The following is a 14,894-nucleotide window of genomic DNA, read 5'->3' as shown; positions in this document are numbered from 1 at the left end:
GGCGCCCGCGCGCGCGCCTGCGCGGGCACAGGCAGGGCGGTCGGGCGCCCGCGCGCGCGCGCCTGCGCGGGCACAGGCAGGGCGGCGGGGCGCCCGCGCGCGCGCGCCTGCGCGGGCACAGGCAGGGCGGTCGGGCGCCCGCGCCTGCGCTGGCACAGTGTCACGGGCTGCCCATTCACTAGGCCCCGTGACGCGCACTTCGGCCACTCAACCGTTCTACATGGCCGACCACTCAGCCTTCATCGACAGACGCTGGACAACCAACTAGTCTTAGAGTCCTAGGTGTAGGCCTTTTATTGCTTTGTTACTGCTTTGTTATTTGCTTTCTGTTGTTTAGATTCCTCAAGGGGACGTTATACCTCTTGAGTTGCAAATTTCAGCCTTTCTAGTGTCTAGTGTAGACAATAGGATTTATTTTTTTAAGCCTATTATAGGGGGGAATGAGTTCAAGAAGCTTGGTTTAGTGACGTGTTAGAGTCCCCCTCAAGGCGATCCCCTTGCTCTAGCATCGTTGATCATTGTATACGCATTTTCAGTTCAATGCAATTTGGTTTTCTGAATCCGCGTGCGCAATTTACTGTTTTGTGATTTGTTCCTCCCGACTCTGATATATTCGGCGCGCTGCATTTGTGCCGAGCGGAGGTATTGGCGGACGTAGTCAGCGGACTACTAGCCACACGACGCGCTGTGTGATAGGCGCCTCGTGAGAGGTGGTATCAGAGCCTCGTGCCACGATGGGGCCGAGGCGGACCGCTACTGCTGCGAGGGCATCGGGGCAAGATCCGGAAAGCCCGCGACATGCCGCAGCTTCAACCAGCGAGAGAGCTGAGAACCCGGAGGACGGACACTCCCGGTTGGTGGAATTGGAGACGAAGGTCTCTTCCCTAGAATCTGAGATCACGGTGCTGAATTCGGAGTTGGACGAATGTCGGCAGGTGATTCAGGAGATGGCTGGCGTATTCGGAAACGACAGCATTGCCGATATGCGGCGTGACATGGAGCAGATGTCCATTCAGATCGGACTGCTCCAGCGTGCAGTGGGTAGCACGCCTATGGTTGCTCACGACCCCGGTGCTAGGCTTCGAATACCAGAACCGAAGGCCTATAGCGGTGAGCGTGATGCGAAGGAGGTCGAGAACTTCCTCTTCGACATGGACCAGTACTTCCTTGCGGCAGACGTGCGGGACGAGGCAAGGAAGGTTGCGACTGCGACCATGTACCTGACTGGTGACGCAAAGCTATGGTGGCGGACCAAGTTTGCGGAGATCCAGGCACATCAAATACAGCTCGACACGTGGGCTCTTCTACGGGAGGCGATCAGAGAGCAGTTCTTCCCCGAGAATGTGGAGTACAATGCCAGGAGGGCATTGCGAAAGCTTGAGCATACAGGTTCCGTGCGGGAATATGTCAAAGCTTTCTCAGCGCTGATGCTGAACATCCGAGACATGTCGGAGGCAGACAAGCTGTTCACTTTCATGGAAGGCTTGAAACAGTGGGCGAGAAACGAGTTGCAGAGGCAACGAGTGACCGATTTGAGTTCGGCTATTATAGCGGCCGAACGCCTGGCCGATTTCAACCTAGAGACTCAAAAGGATAGGCAGGCGACGCCTAGTCCTGAGCGGGAGAAGTCGAATGGGACGAGATGGTTCAGGAATAACTTCAACAGAGGTGGGGGAGACCAGAGGCCCCACTCTCAGAATGGCTCACAGGGCAGTTCAAACAGGAACAAGCCCCAAGAGAACAGGCAGGGAGCACCCGAGAGGAGAAGAGGGTGTTTGATCTGCGATGGTCCGCATATGTATCGGGATTGCCCGAAGAGACAGGTGTTGAATGCACTGGCAACGACCTTTACCGACAAGGCGTCGTCCTCAAAGAGTGTGGAGCCACAAGCAGAGGCAGGTGGTGAGAATGACACGGAGGAGGATGAGGACAACTTGGGGGCCGTGAACCAATGGTGCAACACATTCTCTACGGTGGCGGCGAAGAGAGTCGCGCCACCCCTTGCGGAAAAGACCATCCCGGCTCTTACTGTGGAGCAGCCGGAGAAGAAAGAAGAAGATGTTCAGCCCCGGATTCCTCGGAAGAAAGGGTTGATGTTCGTTGATGTGAAGATTCATGGCAAGCCGATTCGAGCCATGATCGACACTGGAGCCTCTCACAACTACCTTGCGAGCGCCGAAGTGGCGAGACTCGGGCTCGTGCTGGAGAAGGGAGTTGGGCGTGTGAAGGCGATCAACTCGGCTGCACAACCCATTGCCGGTGTAGCCAAGTCTGTGCTGATTAAGGTTGGTGCTTATGAGGGCAAGACCAATCTTTCTGTTGTGGCAATGGACGACTTCAAGCTTATCCTTGGGCTTGAATTTCTACGGGATACACGCACTGCTGTCTTACCTCATGCCGATTCGCTGATGATATTGGGGGCGAAGCCGTGTGTCATTCCTACCTTGGCCGGACGTACTAGAGAGAAGAACTTGTCGGCCATGCAGTTTGAGAAGGGGCACAAGCAGGATGAGATCTCCTACTTGGGTACCCTTTGTTTTGAAGAGATGGAAGAGGTGTCAGGGCCCACCCCGGGCGGTAGTAAGGAACTGTTGGGGGAGTCTAAAGACGTGATGCCAGACGAGCTGCCTAGGAAGCTACCACCGAAGAGGGCAGTGGATCACGAGATCGAGTTGGTGCCTGGCACGAGACCGCCCGCTAGGGCACCGTACAGAATACTGCAACCTAAGCTTGTGGAGCTTAGGAAGCAGTCAGCAGACGCCTTGAGCCGCAGGGCGGACTTGGCGAACTTGGAGTCGATAGCAGCGCTCTCTTCTAGCGTGGCTGCTATCTCTACGAAGGATCAGGTGCGGGAGTTACTACCGAGAGATCCCGCGGCGCGACGCCTGATTCGGCTTGTCGAGCAGGGCAAGGCTCGACACTTTTGGATCGAGGATGGATTGCTGATGACCAAGGGAAACCGCGTATATGTTCCGAGAGGCGGGGACCTACGGAAATCACTTCTTTCCGAATGCCACGACACACTTTGGGCGGGACACCAAGGACAGGAGCGCACGTTTGCTTCAGTGCGGAGGGCCTATCACTGGCCACAGATGCGGGACGATGTCGAGACGCATGTCCGCACTTGTTTGATTTGTCAGCAGGACAAGGCAGACCATCAGAAGAAGGCCGGTCTGCTGCAACCACTTCCCATCCCAAAGCGTCCATGGGAGAGCGTCTCCATGGATTACATCTCTGGATTGCCTAAGGTCGGGAACTTAGGCTCTATCATTGTCGTGGTAGATCATTTTTCAAAATATGCTACATTCATCGCAGCACCCAAACACGTTACAGCAAAAGGGACAGCTCATCTCTTTTTCAAGCACATCGTCAAGCATTGGGGACTGCCAAAAGATATTGTCAGTGATCGTGACTCCCGATTCACTGGCGTCTTCCGGACCGAGTTGTTCAAGCTTCTCGGGTCCACACGTTCCATGAGCTCGAGCTATCATCCACAGTCCGATGGTCAGACAGAATGCTTTAATTCTACATTGGAGGACTACCTTCGGCACTTTGTGCGAGGTACGCAGAAGGATTGGGTGAAACTCCTGGATGTCGCTCAGCTATATTTCAATGTTCAAAAGAGCTCTTCCACCTCCAACAAGAGCGCTTTTGAAATCATTACTGGGCAGCAGCCGCTCCTTCCTCACACTTTTGACATTCCCCAAAGTGTGAGATCCCCTCTTACTCGAAGTTTCTCCCAGGAGTGGAAGAAGAATGTTGATATCGTTAGAAGTTGCCTGGAGACAGCTCAGAAGCGGATGAAGAAGTATGCAGATCAGAATCGCCGCTTCATTGGGTTCAATGCGGGAGACCTGGTGCTGGTGAAGGTCCCGAATCCGAAATTGTCAAAGTCATCAAGGTGGAGAGATCCTCGGTTGATGCAGAAATATGTTGGTCCTTTGCCTGTCCTTAGGCGTATTGGGACGGTGGCGTACAAGGTGGAGTTGCCGCCGTGGTGGAAGATCCACAACGTTTTCCATGTCAGCCAATTGAAAAAGTATTCAGCAGACAAGGAAGACGATACCCGCAATCAACCCAGCCGCCCACAACTCGAATTGAAGAAGACGAAGGAGAAGGTGGCTGAAGTAATCCTAGATCACCGAGCGACGAGTACCACGAAGAAAGACCACACAGAGTATTTGGTGAAATGGAGGGGATGCAGCAGCGAGGAGAACACTTGGGAGCGAGTGACAAACCTAAAGGCGTTTCTACCTCTTGTCGAAGCGTGCCATGCTTCCGTAGCGCCGGGGACGTCGCTATCTCAGGTGGGGGAGAATGTCACGGGCTGCCCATTCACTAGGCCCCGTGACGCGCACTTCGGCCACTCAACCGTTCTACATGGCCGACCACTCAGCCTTCATCGACAGACGCTGGACAACCAACTAGTCTTAGAGTCCTAGGTGTAGGCCTTTTATTGCTTTGTTACTGCTTTGTTATTTGCTTTCTGTTGTTTAGATTCCTCAAGGGGACGTTATACCTCTTGAGTTGCAAATTTCAGCCTTTCTAGTGTCTAGTGTAGACAATAGGATTTATTTTTTTAAGCCTATTATAGGGGGGAATGAGTTCAAGAAGCTTGGTTTAGTGACGTGTTAGAGTCCCCCTCAAGGCGATCCCCTTGCTCTAGCATCGTTGATCATTGTATACGCATTTTCAGTTCAATGCAATTTGGTTTTCTGAATCCGCGTGCGCAATTTACTGTTTTGTGATTTGTTCCTCCCGACTCTGATATATTCGGCGCGCTGCATTTGTGCCGAGCGGAGGTATTGGCGGACGTAGTCAGCGGACTACTAGCCACACGACGCGCTGTGTGATAGGCGCCTCGTGAGACACAGGCAGGGCGGTCGGGCGCCCGCGCCTGCGCCCGCTCGGGCACTGCCGACGGGAGCCACCGCACGCGCGCCCGCGCGGGCACTGCAACCGGGCGCCAGTCGGCCCTGCCTGTGCCCGCGCAGGCGCGCGCGCGCGGGCGCCAGTCGGCCATGCCTGTGGCCGCGCAGGCGCGCGCGCGCGGGCGCCCGTCTGCCGTGCGCGCGCGGCCGCCGGCCGGCGGGGTCTTCCGGCCGGCGGCGTCGGCGGCCAGCGGGGTCTGCCGGCCGGCGGCGTCTTCCGGCCGGCGGCGGTTTTTTCCCAAATTTTTTTCAAAATTTTGCGACGCATAATATAACTGAATATAATAAAATAAATATTTCTCGATACAAATACGATGCGTAAAAAATTAAAAAATTATTCTAATGTGACTTCATATTTTTCCCTTTTTTCCCTTTTATTTATTATTTTTTTAATAATTAAAATAATTAAATAAATATTTTCATAACTCAAAAATAAATTATTTCGACAAAAATTAATTAGTCATGTGATTTTGTGGTGACGTGCAAATTTTCGGCAGCGTCCGCAAAGGCGCGCGCGCGCACGCGGGGCTGTTTCCGCAAAGGCGCGCGCGCGCACTGTTTCCGCACCGGCGCGCTCGCGCCGGCGGGGCTTTTTCCGCAAAGCCCCGCGCGCGCACGCGGGGCTGTTTCCGCACCGGCGCGCTCGCGCCGGCGGGGCTATTTCCGCAAAGCTGCGCGCGCGCACGCGGGGCTGTTTTCGCACCGGCGCGCTCGCGCAGGCGGGGCTGTTTCCGCACACGCGCCGGCAGCGTCCGCACAGGCGCGCGCGCGCACGTCGGCAGTGGCTTCCTACACGGGCGCCCGTCTGCTGCCGACAGGCCTGCGCGCGCGCACGTCGGCAGTAGTCGGGCAGGCGGCGTCTGCCGCCGTCGGCAGTTTTTTCCCGATGCTTCTTCAATCTTCTGGGACGCATAATATAACATAATATAATAAAATAAATATTTCGCGATTCAAATACGATTCGTAAAAAATTAAAATATTATTCTAATCTGTCTTCATATTTTTCCCTTTTTTCCCATTTATTTATTATTTTTTTAATAATTAAAATAATTAAATAAATATTTTAAATTAATAATTAATAATAATTATTTTAATTAAAATAATTAAATTAATCGTGTGATTTTGAGGCGACGTGGAAATTTTTATGTTGCGGCCGCCCAAGGCGCGCGCGCGCACGGCGGCAGTGCCCGAGCAGGCGCGGGCGCACGCCGGCAGTGCCCGCGCTGGCGCGCGCGCGGGCGCCCGTCGGCAGTGCCCGCGCGGGCGCGCGCGCGGGGGCGCCCGTCGGCAGTGCCCGAGCGGGCGCAGGCGCGGGCGCCCGACCGCCCTGCCTGTGCCCGCGCAGGCGCGGGCGCCCGACCGCCCTGCCTGTGCCCGCGCAGGCGCGCGCGCGCGGGCGCCCGACCGCCCTGCCTGTGCCCGCGCAGGCGCGCGCGCGCGGGCGCCCGACCGCCCTGCCTGTTCCCGCGCAGGCGCGCGCGCGCGGGCGCCCCGCCGCCCTGCCTGTGCCCGCGCAGGCGCGCGCGCGCGGGCGCCCGACCGCCCTGCCTGTGCCCGCGCAGGCGCGCGCGCGCGGGCGCCCGTCCGCCCTGCCTGTGCCCGCGCAGGCGCGGGCGCCCGACCGCCCTGCCTGTGCCCGCGCAGGCGCGCGCGCGCGGGCGCCCGTCCGCCGTGCCTGTGCCCGCGCAGGCGCTCGCGCGCGGGCGCCAGCCGGCCCTGCCTGTGCCCGCGCAGGCGCGCGCGCGCGGGCGCCAGTCGGCCATGCCTGTGCCCGCGCGGGCGCCAGTCGGCCATGCCTGTGCCCGCGCGGGCGCCCGTCTGCCGTGCGCGCGCGGCCGCCGGCCTCCGGCGGCGGCCGGCGGGGTCTGCCGGCCGGCGGCGGTTTTTTCCCAAATTTTTTTCAACTTTTGCGACGCATAATATAACTGAATATAATAAAATAAATATTTCGAGATACAAATACGATGCGTAAAAAATTAAAAAATTATTCTAATCTGACTTCATATTTTTCCCTTTTTTCCCTTTTATTTATTATTTTTTTAATAATTAAAATAATTAAATAAATATTTTCATAACTCAAAAATAAATTATTTCGACAAAAATTAATTAGTCATGTGATTTTGTGGTGACGTGCAAATTTTCGGCAGCGTCCGCAAAGGCGCGCGCGCGCACGCGGGGCTGTTTCCGCAAAGGCGCGCGCGCGCACGTCGGCAGTGGCTTCCTACACGGGCGCCCGTCTACTGCCGAAAGGCCTGCGCGCGCGCACGTCGGCAGTAGTCGGGCAGGCGGCGTCTGCCGCCGTCGGCAGTTTTTTCCCGATGCTTCTTCAATCTTCTGGGACGCATAATATAACATAATATAATAAAATAAATATTTCGCGATTCAAATACGATGCGTAAAAAATTAAAATATTATTCTAATCTGTCTTCATATTTTTCCCTTTTTTCCCATTTATTTATTATTTTTTTTAATAATTAAAATAATTAAATAAATATTTTAAATTAATAATTAATAATAATTATTTTAATTAAAATAATTAAATTAATCGTGTGATTTTGAGGTGACGTGAAAATTTTTATGTTGCGGCCGCCCAAGGCGCGCGCGCGCACGGCGGCAGTGCCCGAGCAGGCGCGGGCGCACGCCAGCAGTGCCCGCGCTGGCGCACGCGCGGGCGCCCGTCGGCAGTGCCCGCGCGGGCGCGCGCCTGCGCGGGCACAGGCAGGGCGGACGGGCGCCCGCGCGCGCGCCCCTGCGCGGGCACAGGTAGGGCGGTCGGGCGCCCGCGCCTGCGCGGGCACAGGCAGGGCGGCGGGGCGCCCGCGCGCGCGCGCCTGCGAGGGCACAGGCAGGGCGGTCGGGCGCCCGCGCGCGCGCGCCTACGCGGGCACAGGCAGGGCGGTCGAGCGCCCGCGCGCGCGCCTGCGCGGGCACAGGCAGGGCGGTCGGGCGCCCGCGCCTGCGCCCGCTCGGGCACTGCCGACGGGCGCCCCCGCGCGCGCGCCCGCGCGGGCACTGCCGACGGGCGCCCGCGCGCGCGCCAGCGCGGGCACTGCCGGCGTGCGCCCGCGCCTGCTCGGGCACTGCCGCCGTGCGCCCGCGCGCCTTGGGCGGCCGCAACATAAAAATTTTCACGTCGCCTCAAAATCACACGATTAATTTAATTATTTTAATTAAAATAATTATTATTAATTATTAATTTAAAATATTTATTTAATTATTTTAATTATTAAAAAAAATAATAAATAAATGGGAAAAAAGGGAAAAATATGAAAACAGATTAGAATAATATTTTAATTTTTTACGCATCGTATTTGAATCGCGAAATATTTATTTTATTATATTATGTTATATTATGCGTCCCAGAAGATTGAGGAAGCATCGGGAAAAAACTGCCGACGGCGGCAGACGCCGCCTGCCCGACTACTGCCGACGTGCGCGCGCGCAGGCCTGTCGGCAGCAGACGGGCGCCCGTGTAGGAAGCCACTGCCGACGTGCGCGCGCACGCCTGTGCGGACGCTGCCGGCGCGTGTGCGGAAACAGCCCCGCCTGCGCGAGCGCGCCGGTGCGAAAACAACCCCGCGTGCGCGCGCGCGGCTTTGCGGAAACACCCCCGCCGGCGCGAGCGCGCCGGTGCGGAAACAGCCCCGCGTGCGCGCGCGCGGCTTTGCGGAAACAGTCCCGCCGGCGCGAGCGCGCCGGTGCGGAAACAGCCCCGCGTGCGCGCGCGCGCCTTTGCGGACGCTGCCGAAAATTTGCACGTCACCACAAAATCACATGACTAATTAATTTTTGTCGAAATAATTTATTTTTGAGTTATGAAAATATTTATTTAATTATTTTAATTATTAAAAAAATAATAAATAAAAGGGAAAAAAATGAAGTCACATTAGAATAATTTTTTAATTTTTTACGCATCGTATTTGTATCGCGAAATATTTATTTTATTATATTCAGTTATATTATGCGTCGCAAAGGTTTGAAAAAAATTTGGGAAAAAACCGCCGCCGGCCGGCAGACGCCGCCGCCGGCCGGCGGCCGCGCGCTCACGGCAGACGGGCGCCCGCGCGCGCGCGCCTGCGCGGGCACAGGCATGGCCGACTGGCGCCCGCGCGCGCGCGCCTGCGCGGGCACAGGCAGGGCCGACTGGCGCCCGCGCGCGCGCGCCTACGCGGGCACAGGCAAGGCGGACGGGCGCCCGCGCGCGCGCGCCTGCGCGGGCACAGTGTCACGGGCGGACTCTCTTGTCACGCAGCGGAATATATTTTTCGCCCGTGCGGCGTCTCAGGTTTCACCCAACCTTCGACCAGCCTTCGCACATCTCAGAGTTTACCGACTGTTCGTCGCGTGTCTTCGACACTGAAGCTCGCTAGCACGACATCTGAACGCATCCCTGCGCGGCACCGCGTGCCTTTGCGCTCGCCTATCCAAAATGCCCATGTTCGCCGAGGCTCTCGGCATGCACGCCTTAGCGTCTCTTAGCGGCCGGCCCCGACTAGCTAGTCTGCCGCCATGCGTCTCGCCCACAATCTCGGAACCCGCCGACGCATCCCTCGATGGCAAGGAGCATCCTCGCTCTGCCTCGGCATTACGGCGCTCCGCATGCGCCCGCAACGCCCGTCTCATGTCCAATGCACACTCGGGGCATCCTTGGCGCACGCCTTCGTCGTGGCCGTCTTTTATGCCTCGCCCGAGTAGGACCGCACCTTAAGTCCGAGGCCCACATGATATGCCGACATCTTGCTTTGATCCCGCATGGCATGCCCGACATGCCTTCTTGCCTTTCGACGTGGCTACATAATTTGCCCACAATGCGGCGTCGCCCCACGACCGCTCATCTTGGCCAACGGACCCCCATGGACGGCTAGAACCCGATAGCACGTGCCATGAGTTGGATCACGAGGTCTTGGAGTGCTTGCCTCGATCACCCATTCGCACGAGAGGTGTTGCCCCAAATATCTCGCAGCCCGCGGAGCAACCTTGCACGTCACACGGAACCTCTCGGCCGCATTTGTGCCCAACGTAGGCCGTCCTGGCCCTACGCTGCCCGTCCGGTTCCCATGCCTTTCGGGGACTCTAAACACTCCTTTGAGATGCCTAGAGCCGGCCCTTGGAGGCCCCCAACATGCCCCCAAGAGATGCTCATTTAGTGCCGACGTTGCCTACCGCCACTGCCGTCGTGCACGGGGAGGGCCGGCTGGAGCTCACCGCATCATACCCCCCTTATAATAGGCTTAAGAAAGTTTTTTCTATTTCCAGCAGTAGACATTGAAAGGGGTTGAGGAGCGCACCTTTTTCGTATCTCCCTCAACCGATGTCCAAATCACGTGCCGCTTGAACCGTAGCGTAGCCTACGACTTCTACATCATAACTCTTGAATTTCAGCCCCATCCGATCATCCATCGCTGAGGAATTGCCCACGCAATATTCTGAAATTACAGTCTCGCCACTGCACTGGCAGACTCTGAAGATCATCGTCGTTTCCTACCCAAACGGAACCGTCTACCTCTGAAACATCTTGGAGGTCTTCCCAACACTCCAAGGATCTCGCCATAGAAACAGTTTTGCAAATCTCGAAAGATAAAGCACTCTGCTTCACGCATTTCTCTCCTGCTCGCGCGCAAGGTGGCGCCTGATCGTCGCCCTTATATCTCCTTGCCCAAACGTCCTCGGAATGACTTCATACTTGGCGGATAGCATCCCCACACATCAAGGAAGTTCCCATACGAACAGTTTTGCAATCCCCAATCGGTAAGAGTCTCTGCTCGTAGGCCGTTTGCGCACCTGCGTGCCGGCCGGCCTCCCCTAGCCGCCCGCACGTACTCCGCAAGTCACTGCCGGCCGTCTTGCCCAAGGAGCGGCCAGTGACATTCTCCCCCACTCGATCCGTTGACGTCCTCGTCAACACATACACGAAGGATTGAGGTGTATGCGGTGCCCAATACTCTCTCTCAGTATCGCGCGACACCAGACCGTCCTCCTACTCTTTCGAGCACTTCGGTCGTGAAGTGCCTCTTCAGCACCCCACGTAATCTCCCCACAAACGGTGCCTCTGCCGCACCTGATGTGATCATCTCAACGCAAGTGGAAGTCCGTGTACTCGTCGACACCCTCTTCCCAAATCTGTGCTAAGCTCCCCCACAAAACATAGTGCCTCAAACGCACTCGATTCATCACGAAAATTCAAAGCGGAAGTCTGTGCCTCTCTCTGCACTCTCTTCCCAAAGTGGCGGGTAGCTCTCCACAATCGTGCCTCAATGCACTGCATTTCTCATTGTCTGCTCAAGTTGGAAGTCTGTGTACTCCTCTACACTCTCTTCCCCAATGTCGCTCAATCGATAATGGAGTCTGTGTACGCTGCTACACTCTCTCCGAACTGTTGCTCACTGACTGTTTGCCCCCACAGGTAGTGTCTGAATACACTCAATTTACAATGCAAATACCACAGGTCGGAAGTCTGTACACGCATTCTGTACTCTCTTCACGACTTTTCAAACGGGTGGGTAGCAAACTGTGCTTCAAGTCCCATCAAGTGCGCCTCTGAAACTCTGATGTCCCTCAAAACAGTGCCTCAGATACACTCGAATTGATTTGGAACGACCGAAGTGTGGAGTCTGTGTGCACGCTTCACACTCTCTCCCCCACTCGAGGTGTTGCCGTCCTCGGCAAACACTCATACCCGCCGCTGCGGTTGTTCACACTTGAACCAACTTAAACGCACATGGGCCGATTGCCCAAACTGTCGGAACCACGCCACTCGTGGACCGAACATCTCTGCAAAGAGTCCTCTCTTGACTCAGCACAAAAATAGGGTCACTGCCCCCAAAGATCGCGGGACTGGGATTTCATTCACAACGCGACACAAGGCTAAGATTTCTTGAATCCTCGCCCGGCCGCCAAACTCAAATTCAATTCCAAATCCTAGCCCGGCCGCACCATGCCGCTCATGGTGCCAATGGAGCCCGATGCTCCCCTCAAATCTCAACTCGGTAGTCCCCCTCGGAAATCCATCAACCAAAGAGCCCATAATATGGTGTCCGAATCCCCTCGAAGAACATTCGCAATTCTGCTCAATTATGCTCCTGACGAGCATCCAACGCACGGCTTAGTGGGTTGCACCCACTCAAGCTCCGGACAAGTTGCCGTTTTTCTCATAACGGATGCTTATGCCCCTCTGGTTCTTGAAGCGTGCCATCTTTCCTCTAGACGCACTCTCATCTACCACAACAGCATTCCATCCCACATTTCTGCTCGGCCACATACGGCTCATACCGACAACTGCCCACAAAACGAAGGGGTCTCAACATCCACTCCTCGCAACCCCAAGGGTGGCTTGTTCCAAGCACCTCATGTGCAATTGTGCCTAAGCACCTCAACATTCTGCTCATCCTTCCCCGCTGGAAGGTTCCTCGAATCCTCATGAGAAGGTGGCCCCTCATCCACCACTCTCCACAAAAGGTGGCATCTCGCACACCAAAACGGCCTCAACGCCTAGATCACCTCCTGACTTGCGGCAGCTCCGCACACATGGTTGCTTATCTCGCAATCGTGGCTCTCGCAGTCCACCCGACGCATCGGCATGTCCCCCTCTCGCTCAGGGAAGCCAAGATGAATTCTGAAATCTGATATTCGTTCCTTCCAAAAAAAAAAAATTTCGGACCACGGTTGACAGCTCGCTCAACATATCTGCGACGCTAACCCAACTGCCAACCAATATCATCAAAGTTGGACCGTAGCCGCTTGCCCTTTGAAGCAGCCCAAACTCGCGCAAAAGGACTCTACTCAACATGATCTCTGTGGCAGACATCCCCCAAAATCATACCATCTCACAATCGGCTCGCTGAAGCATTTTAAAGCCCAAGACAACAAAGCCACATATCTGTGCCCGAATTACGGCATAATCTTGTCTCAACTGACGGTCTCAACCCAACTGAGCTCTACCTGATGTAGAGGCGTGTGCCAATCCAGATCTTCAACTGGGCACAATTCTCTTTTTGAAGAGCACAGAGCCCGGGTACCGGGCTCTGATACCAACTGTCACGGGCGGACTCTCTTGTCACGCAGCGGAATATATTTTTCGCCCGTGCGGCGTCTCAGGTTTCACCCAACCTTCGACCAGCCTTCGCACATCTCAGAGTTTACCGACTGTTCGTCGCGTGTCTTCGACACTGAAGCTCGCTAGCACGACATCTGAACGCATCCCTGCGCGGCACCGCGTGCCTTTGCGCTCGCCTATCCAAAATGCCCATGTTCGCCGAGGCTCTCGGCATGCACGCCTTAGCGTCTCTTAGCGGCCGGCCCCGACTAGCTAGTCTGCCGCCATGCGTCTCGCCCACAATCTCGGAACCCGCCGACGCATCCCTCGATGGCAAGGAGCATCCTCGCTCTGCCTCGGCATTACGGCGCTCCGCATGCGCCCGCAACGCCCGTCTCATGTCCAATGCACACTCGGGGCATCCTTGGCGCACGCCTTCGTCGTGGCCGTCTTTTATGCCTCGCCCGAGTAGGACCGCACCTTAAGTCCGAGGCCCACATGATATGCCGACATCTTGCTTTGATCCCGCATGGCATGCCCGACATGCCTTCTTGCCTTTCGACGTGGCTACATAATTTGCCCACAATGCGGCGTCGCCCCACGACCGCTCATCTTGGCCAACGGACCCCCATGGACGGCTAGAACCCGATAGCACGTGCCATGAGTTGGATCACGAGGTCTTGGAGTGCTTGCCTCGATCACCCATTCGCACGAGAGGTGTTGCCCCAAATATCTCGCAGCCCGCGGAGCAACCTTGCACGTCACACGGAACCTCTCGGCCGCATTTGTGCCCAACGTAGGCCGTCCTGGCCCTACGCTGCCCGTCCGGTTCCCATGCCTTTCGGGGACTCTAAACACTCCTTTGAGATGCCTAGAGCCGGCCCTTGGAGGCCCCCAACATGCCCCCAAGAGATGCTCATTTAGTGCCGACGTTGCCTACCGCCACTGCCGTCGTGCACGGGGAGGGCCGGCTGGAGCTCACCGCATCATACCCCCCTTATAATAGGCTTAAGAAAGTTTTTTCTATTTCCAGCAGTAGACATTGAAAGGGGTTGAGGAGCGCACCTTTTTCGTATCTCCCTCAACCGATGTCCAAATCACGTGCCGCTTGAACCGTAGCGTAGCCTACGACTTCTACATCATAACTCTTGAATTTCAGCCCCATCCGATCATCCATCGCTGAGGAATTGCCCACGCAATATTCTGAAATTACAGTCTCGCCACTGCACTGGCAGACTCTGAAGATCATCGTCGTTTCCTACCCAAACGGAACCGTCTACCTCTGAAACATCTTGGAGGTCTTCCCAACACTCCAAGGATCTCGCCATAGAAACAGTTTTGCAAATCTCGAAAGATAAAGCACTCTGCTTCACGCATTTCTCTCCTGCTCGCGCGCAGGGTGGCGCCTGATCGTCGCCCTTATATCTCCTTGCCCAAACGTCCTCGGAATGACTTCATACTTGGCGGATAGCATCCCCACACATCAAGGAAGTTCCCATACGAACAGTTTTGCAATCCCCAATCGGTAAGAGTCTCTGCTCGTAGGCCGTTTGCGCACCTGCGTGCCGGCCGGCCTCCCCTAGCCGCCCGCACGTACTCCGCAAGTCACTGCCGGCCGTCTTGCCCAAGGAGCGGCCAGTGACATTCTCCCCCACTCGATCCGTTGACGTCCTCGTCAACACATACACGAAGGATTGAGGTGTATGCGGTGCCCAATACTCTCTCTCAGTATCGCGCGACACCAGACCGTCCTCCTACTCTTTCGAGCACTTCGGTCGTGAAGTGCCTCTTCAGCACCCCACGTAATCTCCCCACAAACGGTGCCTCTGCCGCACCTGATGTGATCATCTCAACGCAAGTGGAAGTCCGTGTACTCGTCGACACCCTCTTCCCAAATCTGTGCTAAGCTCCCCCACAAAACATAGTGCCTC

The 14,894-nt window shown here is 56.0% G+C and overlaps 2 protein-coding genes across 2 annotated transcripts in view; one reads left to right on the top strand and one right to left on the bottom strand.

Moving 5' to 3' along the window:
• Positions 1 to 734: 734 nt before the first annotated feature.
• Positions 735 to 11,472, top strand: LOC148784561 (uncharacterized). Its single transcript, XM_088876889.1, has 2 exons — positions 735 to 4,307; positions 11,335 to 11,472. Exons 1-2 carry the CDS (start codon positions 735 to 737, stop codon positions 11,470 to 11,472), a joined length of 3,711 nt encoding a protein of 1,236 aa, XP_088733015.1.
• A 579-nt stretch (positions 11,473 to 12,051) lies between these two features.
• The window catches only part of LOC148784560 (uncharacterized), a 36,807-nt gene continuing 33,964 nt past the window's right edge, over positions 12,052 to 14,894 (bottom strand). Inside the window, exon 2 of the mRNA XM_088876888.1 lies at positions 12,052 to 12,175. Coding sequence (XP_088733014.1) covers positions 12,052 to 12,175 — 124 coding nt within the window. The remainder of the gene's footprint in view (positions 12,176 to 14,894) is intronic.

This window comes from Sesamum indicum, linkage group LG13 (genome assembly GCF_026168435.1).
Source record: "Sesamum indicum cultivar Baizhima isolate 11 linkage group LG13, ASM2616843v1, whole genome shotgun sequence".
Lineage (NCBI taxonomy): Eukaryota > Viridiplantae > Streptophyta > Magnoliopsida > Lamiales > Pedaliaceae > Sesamum > Sesamum indicum.
Note: the sequence above shows the minus strand (reverse complement) of the source record. Positions and strands in the feature narration are given on the sequence as shown.